Genomic DNA, 16,531 nt, shown 5'->3' on the forward strand with positions numbered 1-16,531 from the left:
AAATTAAGCAATCTGAACTCGTGGCTGAACTAGACGAGAACTTACTGGTGAAATGCAACTTCCCATTCAACATCATGTCAGATAATTTAGTTTTAATAACTGAGTTGATATTGTAAATTGACTACCGTGAGGGGTTTCTGAAGCTGACGCTTTGGGCGTTAGCCCTTCGTCAGAGAGATTGAATCACGTTACACTGAGGTTCGGCTGAGCGTTCTTAGCTAAGTAAACCATGATGGCTTTATAAAGGCAAGATTACACAAGCGCGCTATTTGATATGCAATGAGCCTACTGTTATTTCACAAGAAATTATAACAAGTCTATAATCTGTTGTATTTCATGAATAGACAACGTACCAGTGAGTGTAAGCTATTTAACGGACTAGTTTTTTCAATTATATTATGGTTTAATTAAAATGCTTCATGAATTCATTTTTACCAACAGTGACCAGATGATTAAATTTTTTCACTAAACCTGAAAAATATAAGGACAGATTTGAAGTATCTTCTTCCCCTTTCCTACAATCAAGTTATCTTTTTATTTAGTTTAACATACCTCTTCAATCCCTGTATAAAGCAGTCATGCAAATGAATTAGCTTAGGAAAAACCACAGTAATATTTAAAGGTAAAGAGGACAGGCAGATCTATTATATACATCACAGTGTCCGTGTAGGGATAAATACAGCAATAACAAATAAAACTTTATCTTTTGAAATAGTCACGGCAAAAATTTCGACCAAAATGAATCACACGACGGTCTCTTTCATTCCCAGCGATAGATTCAGCGCAGAGGAAATTGTGGTTTTTGGTTTGTTGGGGCTTCTTATTGTATTAGGAAACACTGTGAGCATTATAATGTTCTGGAGAAGAAGGTTCTTCATGGAAAGATCATCGATTCTATTGATAAATCTCAGTGTTGCTGACTTTATCGTTGGCTTGGTTGTCATTTTTACAGCAATCGTGGGGAACCTTTTTCTACAAGATGGTAGTAACGGCGTTAAGAATATCCCAATAACGATCATCATCCCATTTGACGTGTTTTCTGGGTTAAGCTCAATCTCCTTCCTCACCGCCATTGCGGTGGAGAAAACCCACACCTTACTTCGACCTCTTCGCCATGTCACCACGGCAACACGTAATTACGTCATTTTCATCTCCAGCTTGTAGGTCTTTACAGGCTTTCTATCTTTTTTAGCGCTCTTTTCATGGTGTGAATACCTGAACTTTATTTTAAGTACCACTGTGGTACCTGCATTGGACTGGCCGTTCTTGCGTCTCTTACACTACAATATGGGTCAAACTTAATCAAAGAGACTTTGTCCCTCAAAGCCCAGAGACAGCCCGAAACAAAAAACTGGTTAAACACTTTTTCTCTTTGGCTTAAACGCGACAATTCCAACGATAGAATATCACTGAAAGGTGCTAACCATGGGACGAAAGGTAAGGAACATAGAGGTATTACAGAGGTAATACACACACTGTATTTCATAAGAATTTATTTACAAGTACATAAACTTGATAAACATTGCTCCATCTATAGTAAATCAGCGAGTTATGTCATAAATGTACATTCGCTTAACAGAAACAGGATTGAGGAGGTTCACAAGAATTTTACGTGTCATTGAAACAAATCCTATAATTAAACTTTACTAGAAATTAAAACTACGCTTCGTAAAATCTAATCTAATTTAGCTGATAGTAATCGTGTAATTGTAAACTTCTAATTAAAATTCTAAAATACAATATTCTTAGAGTCATCATTGCGGGTTCATTTTTTAACTGATTGCCCCACTAGAGAACTTAACGTTCAATCGAAAGACTAAAAAAGCAAATTTAGGAACTTCATAACACCACGAACTCTACAATGGTTGGTAAGACAACCGTAAAGGAACGAACGGTGGATTAATTTGGATGAATCTCTGTTTTCAAAGACTTTGAACGCGTGCAAAAACGTAGACGGTTAGGTGTGACCGGCAGTGCCTCAAAATATCGATCCATCAACATGCTTTAAGCTCCAATAAACCCATCCTCTAACTGAGAACTAAACATTAAAACCACTGACTAAAAAACAACTCGTGAAATTTATACCAGTTCCCACATAATCCTCTAAGTTTCAATAAGATACATGTCGTTTAAGCCCAGTAAACGTGATTTTAATTCTTAATAGACTAAAACCGATATATTTCCATTATTGCTGTTTACAAGAACATAGAGGGAACATTGGTATCAATGGAATGCATTGAAACCATGTTGTCGATTCCTCTTTCTCTATACCCCAGGGGAGGGTTACTCGGTGCACTTTCCTCACAGCAACAACAAAAAATGCGCCTGACTCCTTTCCTAAAATCTTTCACGCGCAGAGCATAAATAATGGGGTTTACAACTGAGTTAAAATAATGGAGGAATTTCGTAGCGTATATTGCGTGATAGAGACAGGCAAAGTCACCTGGGCTACATGAAAGGGTTGCACCCCGCTGAAAGTGAAAAATGTAATTAATCACTTTAAAGGGCAACCAAGTGACTATAAAAATCAAGCTTAAGATCAGGAGAGTAACCGCCATCCTCTTCTGAAAGTCATCGCTTTTGTTGCGCGCACCCAGTAAAATGCAGGCGATCACTGAATAAGCGACCACAATAGTTATCATTGATAAGGCAAGTAAAATCATGATAAACAGGAATACCCCCTCATTATCTGCTGCACCGACATGCTCCTCTCGGAGAAACGACAAAACGCCGAGTAGCACCGATAAAAGCCAGATGGAGGTGATTACGATGTAGTAAACGATAGGTTTCAAGTTATCATGCCCGACTGGAGACAAAGCTGCGTAAAGTCTCTCCAAAGCGATAGCGACCAGGAAGAAAATCGAGGCATACGAGGCAAATATCTCGATGGCGGTCTGGGCAGGTTGTACGTGATCGTCCACATCCCACCAATTGGTAACTGATCCACCAATGTAATGAATGAACATCGGTATCGCTACCGCACCCACCAGGAGATCAGCCACTGCCAAGCTGATTAGCAACAGATAGGTTTTCCTGTGTAAGGACTTAGTGATGGCGAAGGCAGCTATAATAAGGATATTCCCAATAATAATTGCCGCCGACTCTAGGCCGTAGACGACGCACCAGGCTCGGTTTTCTTTTTCTGAAATTAGCGTGGTCATCTTGATTTCCTCGTCAGTGAAGAGGATGTGACCTAAAATCGTATATGGTGGAAAAAGTAATGCAGCAATATTTAATTGAGTATCGGAAGTAAGCCGAGAATGTGTTGAGTTTGCTCCACTTCGCTTTGTTCCAGAACTTTATAAAGTATTGAGCACCTCCCCTCACCTGTGTCACCGTCTCAACCAGATGCAAACAGAGATCAATAGCATTTTCCTGCACTTCGAACGATTTTTTTGTCTTTTTTGTTTTGTTTTGTTTTGTTTTCGAGCCTTTTTTTGGCTCTTTGAAATATTTTTCTTTCCTAACCCTAAAATTGCAATTATTTGGGGTTTATTTTTCAAAAATGTGCTTTAAGTTCACTTGTATTCACCCATCTACCAATTGAATCGGCTGAAAGAGTTTTTAGTTGGCTGAAATCCTTCAAATAAAAAAGCTCGAAAGTTAAGAAATTATAAAAATTCAAAACTCCCTTACACTTTTTTATTCTATTTTCATAACACGACGCTAACGACATTGCTTATCCAAGCAGTATATGCAGACGTATATCATATATGAATGAAGGGGGTGAGTTTCTAAAGAAACTGTGGTGCTGCGTCGGTGGGAGAGCATAACAGGATAATTTAGTACTATCAAGTGAGTTGATAGCGTTAATTGGCCACCGTGAAAAGTTTCAAAGCAGACGTTTCGAGCGTTAGCCAACTCAGTTATCAATATGTATTATGAACTCAATTGATAATACTGAATTCCCCTGTCATACGTGAAATTCGTAATGGGCCTTGCTCATCATAGTTGGTAGAGCATCGGAGCGCAGATTCCGAAGGTCTGAGGTGCGTTTCCACAAAAGTGGTCATTAGCCGTGTATTTTTGTTCGCGAAGGCCGGAAAATTTGAAATAAATAAGTTTGGTAAGAGTGCCATCTAACAATCTACTTAGTAACCCCGCTTACTCATTCCCTTTGCTCGAGCCCTATTGGAGAATATTGGCTCCCGGTCGTTTTGTACGGACTTCGCTGCGCTCGGTCCGCACTGCTACTACTATAGGCCAATATTCCCCATTACGGCACTTGCGCTCAGTTAATAAGAAGTTATGAATTGTTTCTATAGTAGCTGATCTGTACTTATTTATTCATTTTCTTTTTGTAGATAAGAAATTTTTTGATGAACTATGGGAATTATGTAATATTAGAACTGAACCAAAAGATTTGTTCACAGATATTCCATACCAAACAAAGCGTAGATAAACTATTCGCTTCATGTTAAAGAATTTTTAAACAGAGGTGGCCATAGAGCAAAGCTTTGATCAAAAGCAATAGACACTAACTCGTGGGCGGAGCTTAGATAATCTATGCTGGTTCATGACAGAAAATTCATTAAGACCAGAAAAATATGTATGAAGTTTAAGGTAAGAAGTAAATAACCGATTTTGAATACACTTCGGAACAGTTCGATCGCCTCTAAAAATTGACTGTGATAGCAAGATTTGACAGTTTCTGACTGATTGCAGTTTGCTATAAAGCTGATAATTAAGTAAGAGTTTACGCATCAGTTGTCTTTAGAAGACACTCTGTCGCAGTCTAAATACTAAGAAAGCTATTTACATTCCAGACTATGATAATCTGTTTAGAAGTCGTGTCAAGATCATTTTGTAATCTGCCTAGGAAAGTGGTAATTTTTGTCAAGTAAGCCACAAATGATATCATGACAGTTATTGTACGTATTCATCAGTTTGCGACAGTACCCGATATAAGTGCTATTGAAGTGAAAAGATCTCATGACGCCGACCTTGGGTTCATTTTGCAGTGTTAAATCAAGTGGACCCTTTCTTTTGTCTATTTGCTTACTTGTTTCAAATCTAATCGTTGCCATCATACGTCAGCAGAGTGTTTTTATCAGAAATATACTTTAGATCTTTGCAAAACTCTTGACAACTCTTAGCGGTCTACCAACGTAAATTCTAACTGCTAATCGAAGAACTCATTCATATATCCGCATATCCTGATCTTTCAAATTTTAAGCTCGAATAAAATTTACACAAACATGGCTTTGTTTTGGATCGTGGGAAAAATTAAGACTTACTTTCGAACACGAGTGCAGAGCTTCATATAGAGTTCAATCACAGCGCTCAGAAAGTTGACTTCATGTCATGATTGCCGCGATGATGACTAGATTTGATATCGCGTTTAAAACGTAAGTAAAAAAACTGCGTGGAATTTGAAAAGTTCCGAAACATTGTTCAAAGCCTCACTTGAGTTAAAGGGTTTAGGTATAAAGCTTCTGTGTTAATCCTTGAAGTAATTTGGCGGCTGTGACTCTCTGTTGCTCGCCTGCCATAGTTTATGTGCCATTTAACGATGTTCATTATCACGTTTGATTACAAATTACTCCAAAGTTAACTCTGCAACAAATCTGTACTCCTAGCTATCGGCAAAAGTATTCGACGGCAGAAAAGAAGTTTTCGTCTTCAAATCACTTTTTGAAAGGAACACTGAGATAAACATTTTTACCATATTTCAACATATTTTCAATACTATACATTGTTCTAAATAAGAGCGTAAACTTACTGGCTCTGGCTAGTGTTCACTCTTTGGAAGGAATGCGCTTAGTTTGCAGCTTTTGTTAAACTTCTGTGGGCTGAAATTAAAGACAGGAAGGTTTTACATGATAATAAACTTTTCAGAAGTAAGTTGCACAAAAAAGCAACGCCGAAAGTCAACTGTTGACGCAGTTAATTATACCAACGGACAGAGCCTGTTAATATCGAGATACTTTACCTTGGCCTCACTTTAACTACTTTGTCCCTTGTCAAACGTTCTGGAATCCAGGAAGAACCAGATTCAACAAAAAGCTTGTTTCCTTGTGAAATGAACTAAGAATACAAGTATCTTTTGCTCACTTGATAATTTAACTTGCAGATTTTCACACCGATACTGATTCACTTTTCACGTCTCACTGAGCAAGCGACAAAGTGTGACAATGCCGTATACTGAACTTGTATTAAAATTATGCATATTTTAATCTTTCTCGTATTTGGTCCAATAATGACCAATTTGTGTCGCAGAAACTCATCTTGGGATTATTTGCTTGACAGCATAGACCTAGAACACGATTGAACTCGTAAATTTAACCTTCCGTCGAATTTCAAATACATTTTCCAATAGCAGGTGGTAAATAATCGGCAATTTCTCCCGACTACTTTGCAACAAAATGTATGGCGAAAGGAAAGGAGAATAAGTAATCAGATCTTGAGGGTTGATAGGTGAAGACGGAATAAATATGGAAAGTGTTTTCTGTCAATGAAAAGGTTACGAACGAGAATTTTTTTTTGTTTTGCTTCATGAGATTGGATTATGTAACAAATAAAGATCATTTCGAGCACTTTGTGATTTACAAGTTTTATGTAACTACTAACTACATCAGAATTAAACTTAATCATAAACTTTCTGATCACTCCGTCGATCATTTTTCACTGATGTCCAATGATATGCCATGGTCGAAATAAAAATGCTCTTGGAATCAGAATTTAATAAATCTCTAATTCGTGTGCTTTCTCGCACGGGCGAGTTGGGAACGACTGATTGCCACAATGTCCACATCTTAATGAGTTGGTGAGTGACTCATTTGCATATCGGAGTCCGCATTAAAATCCGTTTGTACGAGTTAAAAGTCACTACTACAAAGCGCGATCAGATTTCCGCTTCAGGGATAACCATGGCTTGATGGATACTCCACTTAATCCTATCAGTGTCCTTTTGTCTTCATTTTTAAAATACTCATACTTTTGTTGGTTATATGACACCCTTATTCACAAGGCTCGGTATGTTCCAAATCAGCAAAAATGTGAATGTTTACGCAGTGCAGTTGTATCAATAAAGTTTGTTTGCAATTTGTTACCAAACGAACAACGCTTCATTTTTTTTTGTCAGAAACGGAGAACGCTTCCCTTTGTTGTTAGAAACGAACAACGCTTTTAAAATCGTTACTTAAAAGTATCTCAATTTCGAGCATACGATCGATTTCTGTGTAGTCAAAGTCTTCGTGGTATTGTTAGAAACCAAGAGAGAGTTTCTCAAGCTTACGAAACGTCCGTGAGTAAGAAACGATTACATACCAAACGAACTACGCTGCATTTTGTTGTTGGAAACGAACAACGTTTCCCTTTGTTGTTAGGAAAAAACGACGCTTTAAGAATCTTCATGGTGTTGTAGGAAACAAAGAGTGCTTTAGTGATAAAAATTTCTCAACGTTATTGCCTATTAACAGTCTGAAATTCTGATCTTTTTAGTATTTGTTTCTTCGGGCGACTTGATTTTTTTTTTTCGGGCGACATAACTTAAATTTCGGGCAACATGACTCAGGTTTCGGGTGACATGACTTCGGGCGAGAATGGATCATGGATACCGACACCTACCGATCTAAGATGTCTACGCTTATGGAGAACGGACCGTAAACAGCTCCTCAACAAAGATCCGACAGAACGTCTGACCCGCAAGTTGTCGGAAAAGCTGCTTACCTGGAAGCTAGGGGTAACTTTCTAAAGAAACTGTGGTGCTGCGTCAGTGGGAGAGTATAGCAGGCAGTTTAGTGTTAACAACTGGGTTGAAAACGTAAATTAGCCACCGTAAAGAGTAAAAAAGCTGACGTTTCGAGCGTTAGCCCTTCGTCAGAGCGATTGGAGGAATTGTGGGTTGTGTGTGGGTTTATATGCAGAAAGTGGAGCTACGCCATTGGTGGGAATATGGTTTACTCTTTACGGTGGCTAATTTACGTTTTCAACCCAGTTGTTAACACTAAATTACCTGCTACCTGGAAGCTAAGCGGGTGTCTATCAGAGGCCGTTTACAACAAGATCAGACCTCGACACAAACAGCCGCCTAGAATCTATGGTTTACCGATCCATTAAGCCGGTGTACCGCTAAGACCTATTGTGTCGTGCCCAAAGCCACTGAGCATGTAACTTTCGGTTTGTCTTCCCCTTATCTGAAGGACAGTGACTTTTCAGGTCAAAGCGCTGTTGGCAGAAGTTTATTCTAAAGTCAAGGATCACAATGGCGTGGAAAAAACAGGTCACGAAATTGAAGAAATCGAAAAGGAGTTTGCTGAAGCCCAAGATTGTTATCAAGAGTATTTGGATGCCAAATAGCAAGTTAAGCGTCTGGATTTTCTGTGAAAATGTGAACTTTGCACACGCAGGAATCGAAGCAAAAGCGCACCAACAAGTGGCCGACCTCCACGAGAAATTTCGTATGAAAGAGGCATCTGTCAGCCGCGCCCGAAAGAAATTTGACAAAGAAAATCTCTGCCGTCAAAGGCAATTGGAAACTCAAATTCAAGAGGCCAAGTCGGAGTTGTCAAAAGCAAAGGAAGACGCAAAAAATAAACTTTAGAAGCTGGAAGAAGCCATGGATGAGGAACTTGAGTTTCAGAGTGTAGCGGCAGAAACATTAAGAGGAGTATCAGGAAGGCGCAGAGAAGGAACGCAAACGTTATTTGGAAAGACATGAAGTGTGATGTTTGCAAAAAACAAACGCCTACTCTGGCAATGTGACGAGTTTAAGAAGATGGATGAACCGAGTCGTTGGGGTGTTGCAAAACGACTGAAATTCTGCTATCGATGCCTCAAAGGGACCACAGAGGTGACCGTTGTACTCGAAGCAGGATGTGTGGTACTGATGGCTGTCAGAACACACACAATGGACTACTGCATGGACAACTGCTAACAAGGAACGAGGCAACTTTATACATACCACACCAAGAGCCAGAGAGAGGACCAGTTGCCGATATTAGTCAGAGTCAGACTATGGGGCCAATCCTAGCACGGAGGGGAGCAACAGTTCCTGGCTGAACGATTGTTAACGACAACCATTGCGGCTCCAATCTCACCAGAGCGGCCACACTATGTGGCTTTGCGAACTGTGCCAGTGGTATTGAAGAATGGGGGTCGAAGGTATCGAAGAATGGTGGTGAATGCTTTGTTGGATGATGCTAACAGAAAGACGTACATCAATGGTAATGTGGCTGCCGTGTTAGGATTCGAAGAAACTGTCCAGCAGATCACTGCTATTGTTCTAAATGGTGGGGAGGATTCTTTTCAAACCACGCCTGTTGAGTTTGACCCTGAAAGCGTGGATGGCAAGACTAATGCAAGAATCTGAGCTTTTACAGCAATCGGAGTAACAGAGATATGCAATCAGTCAACTGAAAAAGGCAAGCAATGAGGTGGAGACTTCCGGTCATTGGTATGCTGATTGGGATAGACCCTGTAAAGTTGCATTATTCAGTCAAAGATATTCGTGGTAAACCTAGTGAACCTGAGGCTCGACTAACTCCCTTGGGCTAAACATGCATTGGTGCAACTGAAGTGATGGCTGGCAGGCTGCCACAAACTTATTTTAACGCGGCCTATTTTGTGCTAGAGAAGGACTTAAGCTCGGTGCTTCGAAGTTCTAGGAGTTGATACTTCAGGTTCAGGAACTAAAGGAGAGAAACTTGCACAGGTCGAGGAAATGGCCATCCAAAGATTCAACAGCTCAGTGCGGTTTAAAGACGGAAAATATGAGGTATCCATGCCATGGAAATCAGACGTCACAGCATTGCCAAATAACTTTGACATGGCGTTGAACCGATCGTTGAGTATAGAGAAGAGACTTCTGAAGGATTTGTTGCTGAGTGGGGTATATTCAAACATTATCGCTGATTACTTGAGAGAGGGATACATTTCCAAGGAATTGCCTCCTGAGACGAGAAGTCCTGGTACCTCAAGCATTTCGCACTCGTGAGACCTGACAAGACGACTACGAAGACGACTACATGGTGTTCGATGAATCCGCGAAATTCAAAAGGGTATCGTTGAATGATGTTAAGTACCGAGGGCCCAAGCTTAAATGTGATATCTTTGATGTGCTACTGCGGTTTCGAAAATTTGGAGTTCACCTATATGAATTACGGACAGTATGGACTCGGCACCTGGTGAAGATGAGTGCATAGAGCTTTATGAGCCATGTGGGAGTCTGCTGCTATGCATACAAGAAAGTGGCTTTCAAACCTCCAAAAAGTACTCCAGAAGATACTTGAAGTGGATAGAGCTGTAAAAGTAGATTTCTACATGAGAAATTTGCCGTCAGAGAAGACTCTTGACATTTTGTGGCTGGCTAGAGACGATTTGAGAGTGAAGAGTGAGAGTGAACTGTTCGGAGGAGGAGTACCCCTTAACCAAGCGAAACTTCTTGCGGAAGATAGCCACGCTGTTTGATCCCATGGGGTCTATAGCCCCGTATGTGATTAGAGCAAAGATTCCTCTGCAAGACATGTGTACCACTGGATTGGATTAGGATGTCCTGCTTGACCAGCGTATAAATCAGTGAGCCCCTTGGACGACTTACCACTTACTCCGAATCATTTTTTGTTTGGTCAGGTTTGGACAGTAAGCCAATTTAGTCCAAGAAAACGGTGGAGGCGTGTTCTGAAACTTGTATGACATTTTTGGAACCTATGGCTTTGATAGCGGCTACCAACCCTCAACCGACGATCAGAATGGCAGAACGAGCAGAAAAACATTCAGGTGAATTAAGTCGTGTTAATGTTGGCACCCGACACATCTTATGAGCAGTGGCCTCTTGGCAGAGTTTTGGAGGTTTACCCAGAAGCAGAGGGGCATGTGGGTGCAGTGAAACTGCAGACCGGTCGTAATGTCTTGGTGAGATCAGTCACAAGGACATGCCCATATTCAGATCATTAGAAACGATTTTTACTGTTTACTTGTTTTTTAGTTCGATGAATCACCGACCCATCGGGGAGTCGGAGGATGGTCTAAAGGACAGTGAATTCCTAAGACGTTTGAGTGTATGATACATAAGGTATAATTCGGGGGTGGGAAGAGGGGCACGTGATCTAGTTTTGGGATGGTAAAAGCACTTGGAAAGATTTGGATTTTGGAGTTTAGTTTTCAGCTCTGTCGATAGTTTTGTTTGTTTTTGCCTCGAAATTGCACGTGACATTCATTAAATGATTTGAAAACCAAACGAAACCATCCACTTTTAGCAAATTTTGAACATCACGGTCTGCAAGCGATACGAATTTTCCAGTTTTTTTAGCAGCCATAGCCCGAGAAAATTTCGACAAACGACCTTGGATTGAGAATGGTTAAGATTGCCATATATTTATCAACGTAACAGAGTGGCGCGAAAGGCGCGTGACACTAGCTGATTGGCGATATCAAACACACGTGCAAAATTATCCTATTTTTTCAAGTGTATTGTTATGGCTTTTCACAGGGCTGGAGATCCTTGTATAACACCGCAGTTTGTCTATTAAAAGAGTTTATAAAGCTGACGTTTTGATTTTGAGCCCCTCGTTGGAGCAAAGGGTTAATCTATAAGAGGCTGAAATATATTTTCGGCGCTTTCCACTTCGTCGCCATAAGCTTAGAATACATACGTGTTTTCATGTATTTGTACAAACGTTCAAACCCATAGAGGAGACGAAGCAAGATTTAAAAAAGATGCAAAGGAGAACTGCTAGCATCAAAAAATTATGCAAAGTGAAAAAAAGGGGAGTTGAAATATGCATTTAGTCCCTGCCTCTTATACGCAAAATCCTGACAAAACAAGTCTAAAGCAACTTGAGATATTCTTTTCTAATGGTGAAGCCATTGAACTGTTGTGTGTAAAGAGAGCGGATAAGCAGCAGTCGTAGACAACTTGTGTTTTTGTCACACCGCCAAAATTTTCATCACAATATGCTGAATGTCAAATACATCAGTAATACAATTTTGGGTGGCAGCTTAATTAAATTTGCATTTCTGACAGAGCCAGCTAGCGAGTTATAGCACATCATATGCTAATATTAATGTTTCACTCGGAATGTTAGCGTCTCATGAATCAAATTCTGTATAATTAGAAGATTAAAGAGAATTTCAGGTGAGTTAAAGAAAAGTTAATCAAGTGCTGGCCATGATCAACGTATTATTTTACCTACCGCAGTGGAAAATTTTATCACCTTGAATGAGAAAGGACGTGCGGATGGATTTGTTGTACAAGTTCTTCGCAGAACGAACGAATAAGGCTTTGAGGAGGCAATTAAGTGTTCAACGCTGCATGAACAGTTAATGAATATTGTGATACGGTTTCGCGGGTTTTATTTTTTCAATAGCATGAGATATCTCAAGCTGATTTTTTTCCAAAGCGGTTCATTCAAAGGAACTGAACTTTTTCCTTCGATAGTACAATGGTACAATTTTCATCACCCGTTTGAAATATCGTGTATACAATCCAATTTTTATTTACAAGTTTTATTTACATAATTTTTCGTTCGATTTGTCAGTTTCACTAACTTCTTGCGTTAGAAGTACTTATGATATCACCTTTGTATAAAGCGAAGCTCGCTATTTTTTTCAATCGATGTGGGTTTAATTTCATTTATTGCTTTGCGAAAGTGACAGGTACTCCGTCAGATGCAATATGCAAAATTTCGAGCCAATTCACCTTGCCCACGTTTTTAATTCTGCCTACAGGGGAAGTTATAGGAACACGTCTGCATGTTTCTTCTTTTCGATAATACTTGTTTTTAATCTCTAATTTTTTCGAAAATAGTTCTGATGAAACCTGTAAATTGTCGCACCTGAAAAGTTTAGTCTTTTACACTCGACTCGAACTGAATAAAACTCACGACAAAATCGATTTTTACCAATAATACTTTGAAATTGCATAAATAATGACCCAGTGAACAAGTTAGGTGAATATTGCGAAATTATGGAAATATAGGAAATTAGTTTTTATGTTGTCTCTTGTATCGGAGATATTTAACATTTTCACATTTTACTTTGAAATGTTTCTATTCCCAATAAAAACTCCTCTTTACGCTGGTAGGAGTTTCAAACAGCGGCAAGACACAAAAGACTGTGATGCGTAATCTTTCTCTGTGAAGCATTTTAAAAAATATTTTTTGGGCGGAAAAAAAGGACAAATGCTTTGATTTAGATGAATTTAACTAACTTAAATTGATAAGAAAATAGCATTTCCCGGCGCATTTTGAGTCTTGATTTTGTTTCGTGACTGTATGGTTGACTTCCCGAAATTGTTGAATTTCTAATGCACATGATTTTAGCAAAGCAAGTCTCCCTTGCCATGCCAATCTATTTTCTCCCGTTTTCATCAACAAAGAATCGTTCGATAGCTATGGCGCTATTGGTTTTCAGAGATCTCAAGTTGACGTGATGCTTATAACATCTACAAATCAATTTTCAATTGTTATTACCTTTGTATGCCTTCGACCTTGTTAAATTACACTGGACCCCGAGTGGTTATCCTTTTTTGTTTCAGCTATAATTTGCATATTTGAAAATACCACGCGCATATGTTTGCACGTCACGGTGTGCGATGAAACTTGCATTTGGCTTGTACCATCCAGCGAAAAGAGAAAGAAAACTTTTGGTAAGCAAGAGGCAATACAATGAATTACTTCGAGTGTCAAAAAATTTCTAAACTGAAAATGGAAATACGTTACTCGTCATAATCCGAATTGTTCAGATGAACGAAGCTTTTACTACTTTTTATTAACATCTGTGACTAAGGTTTTTTTTCTCTCTTAAATGATTTTAAACCTTATAGTGAAACCGTATCAAAAATGTACTTTGTGAAAGCACATAATTAATTTCCCTTTGAAAGCTGATTCTCTTAAAATTTCGGGTAAGTTTTGTCCCAAAAGTTATCGTTGATAAGATATTAAACTGGGCACTCATAGTGATATATATTAAACAACTAAGAGAACTATGAAGCCATGTAGTAAATGATTTTGAATTGAAGTAAATCTGTATATTTCGTTGTCTACGTGGAATACACTCTAGTTCCGGGCACACGAACAATCCTTCCCATCAGCTTGGTGTTTTTTAAGGTTTAAGTGGTTATGCATATAAGTTGACTTACGCTGCCGGGAAAGGAACATTTATTTCTGTCATGAAAATATCCCGGAGTTTTTAAATTAAAATATCTTTCACTTTGCCTTTTGCATTTTTTTATCTATTGTCAATAAAAAGCAAACACCCTCCAGCGGTTCGACTTCAAATAAGTCTGTTTTGATGACATCATAGGTGAAACTCCAAGCTGTTGGATATAACAATCAATCGGGAGCCGTGTGCAGTAGCCTAAGAAACCTTGCCTTGAATGCCAAGTTGAAAATACTGACTTTCGTTGACTACACGGCTATCCCAGCTTGTTTTGTAGAATTCCTGACAATAATACCATGTTATTTCAAACACTGATTTAAAAAGATGGAATCGGTCAGAGGCAAACTACTACATAGTTTATGTGGGTAAAATATTCATGTACACTCTTGTTGGGAATAAAGCTGGTAAGGAGGGGAAGAAACACGAACTTCTACATTAGTTTTCTGGATATACTAATGTCTCTTCAACACAGCAACAGAGTATCTTACAAAAAAAATTGGCGTGAAAGACTACTAAAACTCTAAGCGAGACAACTTTACACTTAGTATACCAAATGAAGACTAGAAGGGGACCAACGTACTCATGGCAACGAAAATGTTTTTCAAATCCCCGAAGGATCTGAAATATTTACAGAAAGTAAGAGGATATAAATTTCCACTAATTTTTTTTTCTGATATATAGTATATTCAATAAATTTGATTACGTTTTCATGATGACTTATGTGTTCAGTTTAGGTTTCGATTGATTAATTTTTGTAGTCATATTGTAGTGAAAACTTTTCGGTAGCCTGAATGAAACGGATCTATTAATGTTTCCTTTGTTTTATTTTAATTGTTTTTCTTTCGACAGGAGAGAAGCTATCATAGCCTTATTGCTAATTAAAGACAATGGTGTCGAGAAGCGAGGCAATTGTTTGGTCGGCTGTCTTCATGACAGAGGCTCTGACGATCGTCGCTGGTAACGTGTTCTCGATAGTCAAATTTACTGGAACTGGTAAACTGCACAGGCGCAGTTCATATTTGTTGATAAATCTGGCAGCAGCGGACACCCTTGTCGGAGCATGCGCTGTTCCGATGTTCGTTTATTTCATTGGGGGACAGGCGCAATTGTGGCCAGTAAGCTTAGAAACTCCTCTGACCGCCTACAGAGCGGTGGATGTCATTTCAGGCCTTGCTTCGATTTTGTCTCTTACGCTGATATCTTTGGAAAGGCTTTGGGCAACGTTGTGGCCGTTACGTCACAGATTGATGCGAACACGAGAATACGTGGTGGGAATTATGTTCGTGTGGTTTCTTGCTTTTTCCATTATAGCCATTGAATTACTCACTCGCCACATCCCTTTAAGATTTATCTTTTATAGTTCTGTTGTTATCCTCTCTATTTGTTGTGTGATAGTTTTCGTTACAAACTTAGTGATCTGGATTCAGGTTGGAAATCGGAAGATATCATCTCACTTTCGTAACGCAACTTTACAAGAGCGAAGACTGACTATTACTTTACTTATTGTCACGCTTATATCTCTGTGTGCTTGGCTCCCATTTACGATTTTAAATATTGTAAATCAGCTTCAACCTGTTTCGGTGAGCTTGTCGCTAATTTATCTCACAAAGCTTTTGCATTATGGGAACTCGTGCGCCAATGTTTTCGTGTATTCGCTGAGGATCGCCGAGTTTAAGAGGGCTTTTACGAAGATGTTGTGTCGCGATCAGTCTTTTATCAGCGAGAAATCTGTACTGCTTCGTGCTCAGGTGGCACGTTTGTCAAAAGATACCACAGCTCTTGAGATGGGAATTTTGAAATCCAATCGTTTGAAATCCAAGGTAAAGAATTTAAAGGGCAGTCTCATTGCGTCATGATCTGCAGTTGATAATAGGACATGTTTATTGAAGGCAGGTATGGGATCAGCCAACCCTATTTTTAGTTCAGAAAAAGCTCTCCTTATCAACATCCAACCTTCGAAATAAATAAGATAGGGTTACAGAGCCCCCTTGAATTTTCGTTGTAGGTAAAAGTGTTTGAAAAATGGGAAAAACTTAAGTATTGAGTGTATTTGGTCATTAGTGGTCAATGATAGCACATGATGTAGATTTAATATATTTTCACGCCAAGTGGCTTTTCAATTTCTAATTAAGGTTGGGAAATTGATGAAGTAAATAATATCTAAAGCATAATTCTTACAGAAGACCATCATCACCATAGCTATTGGCACATAATTTGTGTCCTTCGACTTACCTTGAGGAATTGAGGAATTTCTTCCCTGTCTGTCCCATACTCTCTCCGCCCCCCTAAAATGTTTTGAAAATTAAAAAATTAAACTCCCTAATGCTAAAATGCTTTCAAAACATTTTTCTGTAGTGTCTGGCCCTGGTTTTATATAGTTACTTGCAGTGTCATGGTGGATTTTTTTGACTCGGGCGATTAACTTTTCACT

At 39.0% G+C, this 16,531-nt stretch overlaps 2 protein-coding genes across 3 annotated transcripts; one reads left to right on the forward strand and one right to left on the reverse strand.

Annotated features, from left to right (window-relative positions):
• Positions 1–1,478: 1,478 nt before the first annotated feature.
• Positions 1,479–6,099, reverse strand: LOC131769652 (adenosine receptor A2b-like). The gene is made up of 3 exons (XM_059085393.2): positions 5,933–6,099; positions 5,723–5,792; positions 1,479–3,193 (listed from the first exon to the last, which is right to left on the reverse strand). Exon 3 carries the CDS (start codon positions 3,159–3,161, stop codon positions 2,196–2,198), a length of 966 nt encoding a protein of 321 aa, XP_058941376.2. The 5' UTR covers positions 3,162–3,193; positions 5,723–5,792; positions 5,933–6,099; the 3' UTR covers positions 1,479–2,195.
• A 5,914-nt stretch (positions 6,100–12,013) lies between these two features.
• LOC131769651 (somatostatin receptor type 5-like) lies at positions 12,014–16,509 on the forward strand. Of its 2 annotated transcripts, none has more exons than XM_059085392.2 (2): positions 12,014–12,076; positions 14,950–16,509. In XM_059085392.2, exon 2 carries the CDS (start codon positions 14,988–14,990, stop codon positions 15,954–15,956), a length of 969 nt encoding a protein of 322 aa, XP_058941375.2. In that variant the 5' UTR covers positions 12,014–12,076; positions 14,950–14,987; the 3' UTR covers positions 15,957–16,509. The 2 variants fall into 2 exon arrangements, with proteins under 2 accessions (XP_058941375.2, XP_066020262.1); XM_066164165.1 differs by lacking the exon at positions 12,014–12,076 and adding an exon at positions 13,545–13,588.
• The last annotated feature ends 22 nt before the right edge of the window (positions 16,510–16,531 follow it).

The sequence above is a fragment of the Pocillopora verrucosa genome, chromosome 3, assembly GCF_036669915.1.
Source record: "Pocillopora verrucosa isolate sample1 chromosome 3, ASM3666991v2, whole genome shotgun sequence".
In the NCBI taxonomy this organism is placed as follows: domain Eukaryota; kingdom Metazoa; phylum Cnidaria; class Anthozoa; order Scleractinia; family Pocilloporidae; genus Pocillopora; species Pocillopora verrucosa.

What these genes read in the sequence shown, in the direction of transcription:
- LOC131769651 (XM_059085392.2), top strand. Translation starts at nt 14,988, where the DNA reads ATGGTGTCGAGAAGCGAGGCAATTGTTTGGTCGGCTGTCTTCATGACA.
- LOC131769652 (XM_059085393.2), bottom strand. Translation starts at nt 3,161, where the DNA reads ATGACCACGCTAATTTCAGAAAAAGAAAACCGAGCCTGGTGCGTCGTC.